The 9592-nt window shown below is 35.5% G+C and overlaps 1 protein-coding gene across 2 annotated transcripts; it reads right to left on the bottom strand.

Moving 5' to 3' along the window:
* Positions 1–942: 942 nt before the first annotated feature.
* On the bottom strand, positions 943–6241 carry out (outsiders). Of its 2 annotated transcripts, none has more exons than XM_017628600.1 (6): positions 5888–6241; positions 5666–5792; positions 5462–5605; positions 4175–5380; positions 3884–4009; positions 943–2585 (listed from the first exon to the last, which is right to left on the bottom strand). In XM_017628600.1, the coding sequence occupies exons 1-6, from the start codon at positions 6056–6058 to the stop codon at positions 2443–2445; spliced, it is 1917 nt and encodes a 638-aa protein (XP_017484089.1). In that variant the 5' UTR covers positions 6059–6241; the 3' UTR covers positions 943–2442. The 2 variants fall into 2 exon arrangements, with proteins under 2 accessions (XP_017484089.1, XP_017484088.1); XM_017628599.1 differs by lacking the exon at positions 943–2585 and adding an exon at positions 2635–3827 and having other exon boundaries at positions 5888–6236.
* Positions 6242–9592: the final 3351 nt, after the last annotated feature.

Below are 9592 nucleotides of genomic sequence, written 5' to 3'. Positions count from 1 at the left end.
TGTAAATATTTATAATAAAAGTATAACATTTAATAAATGCTTAGTATCTAAAAAGAAGAACTTATAATACATTCCAAGTTTAATACTATTGACACCAAAAATACGTAAGTTGTATTATTAAATATTTGCATAAAAGACCAAAGTATACATACACTCCTAGTCATTTGAATTGCGCACCCTTTTTATCCTCAATAAGTACAGTTTTTTTTTTGTTTGTTTAATATTTATAATTTTTTTTATAAAAATTTAGCAAATTCTTCACCAAAAAACGTGTAAATCTGATCTTAAAATTTTATCCTAATGACCTGCAGTGAATAAGTTGACAATATTTTTGGAAAAATTTGGAATGTGCAGTCTTATAGCCCATTCAATTTTAGTATTTTAGTACAAGTTTGAAGAGGCTGTAAAATAGCATTGATTTTTGAAATTTTTTTTATTGTAGTTTGTGCTGCGAATTTTTTTTCCATATAATTTTGTCGAGCATACTTTGTATGGAAGAAAATGCACGGCACTGTCAACAAAGAAAATTGTCGAAAATCAACGGTATTTTGTAGCCTCTTGAAACTTGCAGTTTATTTTACATAAATAGCATGGGCTACAAAACTACATACCGGAAATTTTACTAAAAATATTATTACCTCATTCACTGTNTTCGTCTTCGCGTATGTAAATATTTATAATAAAAGTATAACATTTAATAAGTGATTAGTATCTAAAAAGAAGAGCTTATAATACGTTCCAAGTTTAATACTATTGACACCAAAAATACATAAGTTGTATTATTAAATATTTGCATAAAAGATCAAAGTATACATACACTCCTAGTCATTTGAATAGCGCACCCTTTTTATCCTCTATAAGTACAGTTTTCCTTTTGTTTGTTTAATATTTATAATTTTTTTTATAAAAACGTGTAAATCCGATCCTAAAATTTTATCCTAATGACCTGCAGTGAATAAGTTGACAATATTTTTGGAAAAATTTGGAATGTGCAGTCTTATAGCCCATTCAATTATAGTACAAGTTTGAAGAGGCTGTAAAATAGCATTGATTTTTGAAATTTTCTTTTATTGTAGTTTGAGCTGCGAATTTTCTTCCATATAAAAATTTTGTCGTGCATATTTTGTATGGAAGAAAATGCATGACATTGTCAACAAAGAAAACTGTCGAAAATAAACGGTATTTTGTAGCCTCTCGAAACTTGCAGTTTATTTTACAAAAACAGCAAGGGCTACAAAACTGCATACCGGAAATTTGAGTAAAAATATTATTACTTCATTGACTGTTGGTCATTAGGACAGATCAAAAAACAAACCTCAACAAAGTTTGTTTTTCTTTTTAATTTCTGTAAAACTTGAAAATCGGATTTACATGCTATGGTTTTATAAAAAATTAATGAATATTAAATAAATAAAAGGAGAACTGTGAGTAATAAGGGCTAAAAGGATGCACTATTCAAATGACGAGGAGCGTAAGTACTTAAGAAAAAACTAGCTGTCGACATTAAACAAGTTTACACGATAGAAATTTCTGAAATGGTGGTACATATTCAAAAGATACATAAGTACAGACATATGCATATGCATAGCGAAAAGTGCCGAGTATGTACGATTTTCGCATATTCCAGAACAGCTTTACTTTGACTAAAAACTTTACTTAATAATAATATTATAATGAAGTCCAAAGTGCTTAAGTATTATACGGTTAACCATTAAAAATATAAAAGTCTTAATTTATAAAAGCCAGTTTCACGAAAGCCGTTTACATAAGTGGAAAATGATATTATTATTTGTGTTTAGGATGGAAACTGACAGAAAAAATTATTTTTCATTCAAATTGCTTTCGTGAAAACGGAAGTAAGAGTAGTGGAAAAATATTTAAGTACCTAAAAATGCTATCAAAATTTCGAATAATAAAATTTAATAAAAGTATCTAACCGATGTATAAAATTGTGCGTAAACAGGCATACATACATGCAAGTACATACAAAAAAAAAACCGTGTACTACCCTGAAAAATGTTGCGACTACTCTCTAAAGACAGCAGAAATGGGTTAATCGCCATGGCGTACTAATGGGCATTGATTAGTCCCGATCTAATACATTACATACACCATTGACAATGCAAGGATATGACTGTGCTTAAGCAATGCATTTTCAAACCAAACGATCATCCATTATGCATTTTATTATTAAAAAAGATAATTAGTCTCTATAAAATTTCTCGATAAAAAGTGATATAGACGCGTGTTTCTTCAAAACTAAACCCATACACTTGCTGGACTAGTCACAATTTTTTACAGGGTAGTACATACATAGATAGACAAATCATACAACAAGTACAAACTCAACTCCAATTTTAAGGCACTACAATTTACTGGGCGATGAATCAATAATCCTTAGCACAACCTTGTCTAACACTATACGAATTCTAGTTTTGCTCCTCAGCCGTCCACCGTCTTTTTGGCCTTCTTTCCCAATATGCGGCGCACCATGGACTCAATGCTCCATAGCAAAAGTGCCAAAGTAGTCAGTAAATTGAGGAAGTGAATGGTAATCGTGTAACTAGTGGCGTCAGTTATCGTGCCTGTAAAAAAAAGGGTATTAAAACNTTTTTTTTTTTTTAATTTGTGTACAATTTGAAAATCGGATTTACATGCTATGGTTTTATAAAAAATTAATGAATATTAAATAAATAAAAGGAGAACTGCGAGTAATAAGGGTTAAAAGGATGCACTATTCAAATGACGAGGATCGTAAGTACTTAAGAAAAAACTAGCTGTCGACATTAAGCAAGTTTACACGATAGAAATTTCTGAAATGGTGGTATTCAAAAGATACATAGGTACAGACGTATGCATATGCATAGCGAAAAATGCCGAGTATGTAAGATTCTTGCATATTCCAGAACAGCTTTACTTTGACTAAAACTTTACTTAATAATAATATTATAATGAAGTCCAAAGTGCTTAAGTATTAGAAGGTAAACCATTAAAAATATAAAAGTCTTAATTTCTAAAAGCCAATTTCACGAAAGCAATTTACATAAGTGGAAAATGATATTTTTATTTGAGTTTAAGATGGAAACTGACAGAAAAAAAATCAATTTTCATTTAAATTACTTTAGTGAAAACGGAAGTAAGAGTAGTGGAAAAATATTTAAGTACCTAAAAATGCTATAAAAATTTTGAATTTAATAAAAGTATCTAACCGATGTATAAAATTGTGCATAAACAGCCATACATACATGCAAGTACATACAAAAAAAAAAACCGTGTACTACCCTGAAAAATGTTGCGACTACTCTCTAAAGTCTAATGGGCATTGATTAGTCCCGATTTAATACATTACATACACCATTGACAATCAATGATATGATTGTGCTTGAGCAATGCATTTTCAAACCAAACGATCATCCAATAAGCTTTTTATTATTAAAAAAGATAATTAGTCTCTATAAAATTTCTCGATAAAAAGTGATATAGACGCGTGTTTCTTCAAAACCAAACTCATACACTTGCTGAACTAGTCAAAATTTTTTACAGGGTAGTACATACATAGATAGACAAATCATACAACAATTACACACTCAACTCCAATTTTAAGGCACTACAATTTACTGGGCGATGAATCAATAATCCTTAGCACAACCTGGTCTAACACTATACGAATTCTAGTTTTGCTCCTCAGCCGTCCACCGTCTTTTTGGCCTTCTTTCCCAATATGCGGCGCACCATGGACTCAATGATCCATAGCAAAAGTGCCAAAGTAGTTAGTAAATTGAGGAAGTGAATGGTAATCGTGTAACTAGTGGCGTCAGTTATCGTGCCTGTAAAAAAGGGTATTAAAATCACGAAATCATAAATTCAAATTCTCCACACTCACCTAGAATAGGTCCCAACGCCAGTGAGAATAATGAGTTAAAAACTAGCTGTAAACCAGAAGCAGCTGGCAAGCGTTTTAATGGCACATACGATGGTATAATTAGCGGCGAAAATATGGTACGGAAGCCTTTACCGAAACCGATCAGCACGAAAAGTATCAACACCATGTAATATNGTCCCAACGCCAGTGAGAATAATGAGTTAAAAACTAGCTGTAAACCAGAAGCAGCTGGCAAGCGTTTTAATGGCACATACGATGGTATAATTAGCGGCGAAAATATGGTACGAAAGCCTTTACCGAAACCGATCAGCACGAAAAGTATCAACACCATGTAATAAGAGTTTGTCATCGTGACAAACATGCGCCCAATGGCAATGGCAATAATCCCAAAAGCGAACAGTACCCGATTATCAAGCTTAACCTTTTCCAATGCGAATGGCGCCAAAAAGCGCACACAAATGTCCATGCCGCCCAGCACTGACATGGCTGTTGAGATTTGTTCGTTAGTATAGCCATATTCGTTGAGAATGAAGGGCGTCAAAACGGAGAAATTCATTTCTGCAAACATCATAATCGTCATGCCCATAACTAAGTTGACGAAGGTAAAATCTCTCAGCAGATCTAAATCGAAGAATTTGACTACTTTTTGTTTGAAACTCATTTTGCTTTTGGCCAACTCTTCTGCCGCTTCGTCGATTTTCAATTTTTCCTGTTCGCGTTTCAGCTCCTCGTCGGAGATCTTTTGCAGCAACGCTTTCTCCTCTGCGCAAGTGCAATGCAATTCCTCAACACCGGACTTTGAATAGATGCTACCCTTGCTGGTGTAACGATCGTAATCTTCACGTTCACGATTGAAGTAGTTCGGCTTATATAAGCGTGATTCGGGCGCATTGTGTTCATCCTCCTCATGTTCCATTTCAGAAATGTGTGCCTTCATTGAGGCCTGTCGCATCACCTTGTGACGCAAGCGTATTGGGTTCATTTCTGCAGCAAGTGACACCTTCGAACCGAACCAACCGTCGTTGGCGCGAGCCATCATCGGTGTGCCGGGTTCGGTTATTTCATAGCCCGGAGTTTCCAAGTCGTCTTCGTTAAAGAGATATTGCGAAGAGAATATACTGCGCTTGTGATGCTTCTTGTATTGACAGTATTTGCACTCATATTCCTCATTCTCATTTGTAGGAGCAAGTGGGACCAACTGGTTATCGGCATTCGCCGTTTGTTGCGCTGCTGCTGATTCCTTGGGTTTTGTTGTATGCCATAGCACGGGCTGCAGAGTCATCGCACACAAGAGCGCATTTAACGCAATGGCGGCATAAATTAGTATCGTACCCTGTGCGCCGTAGTAGATGAGCAAGATCGTAGTAATGTGGGGGAAAATAATCGGTCCCAAACCGGTTATGGTCCAAGAAAAGCCAGTTGCACGTCGTCGGCGAGTTTTAAAGTATGTATTCACTGCCAACGACACAGCAGCCATGCTGAGGCCCATGCCGGTACCTGAACGAAAAAAGTGGTAGGTTTATGAATAGGAAGAGAATCAGAATGAAAATGAGATATAGTAAGACTGGAAATATTTACCGTAAATAACTGAAAAACTTAGCACATACTGCCAAAATGTGGTACACCAAGCTGTCAGTAAAATGCCAGTGAAGATAAAAATATTGCCAGCAATGGCCACTTGGCGAAATGAGAAGCGACGAAACATGGCACCATTCATAATACCTAAATACATAAGAAAATAATAATAGCTTCTGAAATGTATTTAGGAATTTTAATGCTTACCAACTAATGATGATAGACTCATTATAATATTTACAATAGTGGTAGTCTCCTTTGCTGTGAACCCTAGATCCACCATACGTTGCCGATAGATCAGGCCGTATTGCTGCAGTGGAGGGAAAATGGAGAGCTGCGTGGGGTATGCAATAAAAATAAGTAAAATTTCTTTGAGAGAAGCCTACAAATAAATATGTATGTACATATTTAACTATAATTTTTACTTACATTACTGAGTCCAGCTGCTACGCAAACCACCCAACCCCAGCCGCCATCGGGTGCCACAAAGTTCGGACCGAGGTCACTTTTATCACGACGTTTGGGTTTATTTGGCTTTGTGGTCGCATTATAAACTGTTATATTATTCTTCTCAGCGAGTGTCGCTTTTTCGATCGCCATCTTAGTATGTGTGTGTGTACGCCTTTTTACGTTTTTAAAACGTTAAGTTTATTTAATATTGGAGAGTAAAAAAAATGTATTATCTGTGCGTTGACGATCGGATTTCTGTAAAACATACAATTATTTTTAATTAGTTGCCTATTATATTATAACAATTAATTATTGTATGTATTCATAGCCACGAAAACGAGTTGCGCACGCGAAGTATGTGGTAACAGGGGAATGTAGTATGTATATTCTCGCATTTTTTACCCGTAAGTTTTAGTAACTAGTTTTAATTTTGTATTTCTGATTTTTATTGTGTTTACCAAGCGACGAACTACATATGTATCTCGTTTTGCTAGATATCATTAAACGTTTCCTGTTACTATGCTACTTTGATTTTAGAGTGCTTGAGTTAAAAGCTAATGAATATTTATTAAATAAAATTTCAAAAATTTATTTTAAGCACAAGTTTATAAATAAGTAATGTTTCAAAATGGGTTTGATAAGAATTGTTGGTACCGAAAGGAGACAAATCTCTCTAACCGGAGTTAAACAAATAAAAATCACACTTATAAATCTAAGCTAAAATTTTTTTTATTCTAAACTGTTAGTGTATTCTATGAAATGAAAGAGATGCAATAGTTTCGCTTTCAATAACAAAAAAAAAAAAAAACATAAAAAAAATAAAAAAATAGAACACTAAAGTCGAGTCACCCATTATAATGATTTCGGTACAGAAGTCCTGACGCATCACTTAATGAAATTCTGACTTCGAATAATTAAAAGTTTGTGGCTTTAATTATTTTAAGTCATCTTGTATCGCGGTTGCTGCTTTTTTTTTTTAAAGTTCCAAGCTTCGGACGTGGAAGTTTGTATCCAATTCTTCCTAAAGTATTAGTAATATTCAAGAGTGATACAAATCTTTGACATAATATGTTAATGTTTTTTGTTCTTTTTTCAGACAATTGGTAGATACTACAAGTTCCGCAAACTATATAAGTCATGGAGCGATACTCAGTTGAATAACGCGTAAAAGTGATACCAACGCTTTATGAAAATGGTACACTCTAAAAAATCTGTTTAAAAATGCGACTTTAAATCGAGTATATTTTTGTTTATTTTTTTAATTTTTTTGGTAAATTTACACGATGAATATATATTTTTCTCGTTTGCACATTTTCGTGTGCAAAAATCCTTTTTATTAGCGGCATGTGTGTATTTTGTAGCTTGTACACACTTTTGTAGTAAATTTACGTACACCACAGCAGCTATATTACGCTCTAAAAAGTCCGAAATTTAAACAAACTATTCGTTGAATAATCGAGCATGTAATTTTGCAAATAATAAGGTAGGAAATCAGTAACCTACCTTTTAGCTAGGAAATCTACACAATTTTTTTAGAGTGTAGTCCTGCAATAAATAAGTAAGTAAGGAAGCATTTGTACCACGAAACAGCTGGGACAAATGGCCGCCGAGATCTTGCGATTTGACACCATTGCACTTCTTTCTCTGGGGCCATGTGGAAGGTACGGTCTACTCACGCCAATAAACCCGAGACAATTCCAGAGCTGAGGAAACGAAATCATGCACGCTTTAAATGATAAACAGCCCGAACTATGGCAAAAAGTCATGACACATTATGATAGCCGCATCACGTATTGTCAGAGGATTCGTGTTGGGCATTTAACGGATTTTGTGTTTCAACCATATGTACATAAATGCCATAGAATAATCATTTCGACAAATTTAAAATTTGGTAGGTTTTCATATAAACACCTAGTCGTTTTTACGAGGAGGACACCAGCAGCGGCGTCTTGTCGAGGGTAGTTTTCTGGCTCGACATGTGATATAATTAAACCAATTTTATTGTATGATGTACTTGATGCTTTTCCTTAACTCTGCAATATTACACACAACTTTTTTTAATATCTGAACTAAAATTGGTAAATTTTGTAACAGAATCCTCTACGTTTATGTCGCTCTCGCATACCGTCTTCAGCTACGACGCTTATAGAAGATGGTTAGTATTCTAGGGTTAAATGGAATCAGTGATGCAGTTCGGACCACCCCTAATCACGCTCGATACGCTAAAAATTGTGACCGCTGATATAGCAGGCGAAACTGAGCTGCGCGCGATACTCTCACAGATATATGAATACAAGCCGAAGTCTGAGCATTTCGACCTAACTACAAGTGCTTAAGATTGTAGCAACTATTACAGAAATGTTGTCTTGTAGATTAAAGTAGAATAAAATATAATTATATACGAGAAGTGAAAAGGAATGGCAATAGAGAGGAAGCAAGCAACTAACCAACCAATAGCTTTTAAGGAGGTTAACATATGTATACTTATATATTCTGATAGCCAGACGGCAACCAAATGCTTTCTTTTTACTTTTGAGAACCGATAAGTGAATGTCTGAGTTCTCTCTCCCCATCGCACCAAATTACTTTGCCAAGTACTTCATTAATTATTTGGGTTCCAGGGAACAGCGAAATTACAGGTAACTGTATGGCCGATAAGCTAACAATAAGGAATGATGAGGTCTCCACTGCCTAAATGTCTTCTGGTTGGTTGGTAAAAGCGTCGCCTTCGAGTATATTCCCAGGACCCAATTAGTGCTGAAGGCACCATTTTCATACGCTTTCTCTGGGACCTTTGATTTTATCTGCTTTCATGCTTCGTTGGGTTCGTCAAACCTTTGGATTTTCCGATGAATCGCTTTAGGTTAGTAATGGTGAATTTGGAAATCTTCCCAAGATTTTGGATGGAAAAACTCACGAGTGTGTTCTGCCTTATTCGTGCCAATGCCGGACACTCGCAAAAATAGTGTAGGGACGTTCCTTTACTTCCCTCAGGATTAAAGCTACGGCATCGGGGGTTGTACGAAGTCCCATTTTAGCTGCATGTTCCCGTTATCGTGGACAACGTATAGTCTCTGCAACGGATTTATCAAAAGATGCTTCAGCCTTAGCTAACTCATCAGCCCTCTCATTTCCGTGTATGTTACTATGGCCGGGAATCCAGATGAAAGTGGTGTCTAACTCGGCTGCCGTGGTTAACCCACATTTGCAATCTCTGACTGTTTTGGATTTTGTTTGCGATGAGGCAAGTGCCAGAAGTGCCGCTTGGCCATTTGAAAAAATTTTTGCTTTTCGTACTCCTACTCTCTATTGTTTTACAGGCCCTTTAGATGCCCAGTACTTCCGCTTGATGCTAGCAAAGTTTGGTTAGGGTCGATACGAGAGAGAGACATTCATTCGACTATCCTGCCCCTACTCCAAGGAGGTATATAATCTGATTGATTCCTTGATTCGATAAGCTTGTCAGGAATACTTCTAAGCAGATGGATTTTTATTCAGCTCAGCGAACGCTGGGCAAAAGCATTGGAATAAAAAGTGTCTTACTCGTTTTGTTCACAGGCTAACCGACAGAGGTCAAGGGATCTTTTAAAACTGAAACAGTCGCACCTCATTGCTGGCGGGAGTTGAAAACGGGCATCGTCCGATCGCAACTAAAACAATTTCTTTCTGTCATTTTAAATGATA

Source organism: Rhagoletis zephyria, unplaced genomic scaffold, assembly GCF_001687245.7.
Source record: "Rhagoletis zephyria isolate East Lansing unplaced genomic scaffold, Rhagoletis_zephyria_1.1 Rzeph_scaffold_06060, whole genome shotgun sequence".
Taxonomy (NCBI): Eukaryota; Metazoa; Arthropoda; class Insecta; order Diptera; family Tephritidae; genus Rhagoletis; species Rhagoletis zephyria.
This window is presented reverse-complemented; position numbering and strand designations above follow the sequence as displayed.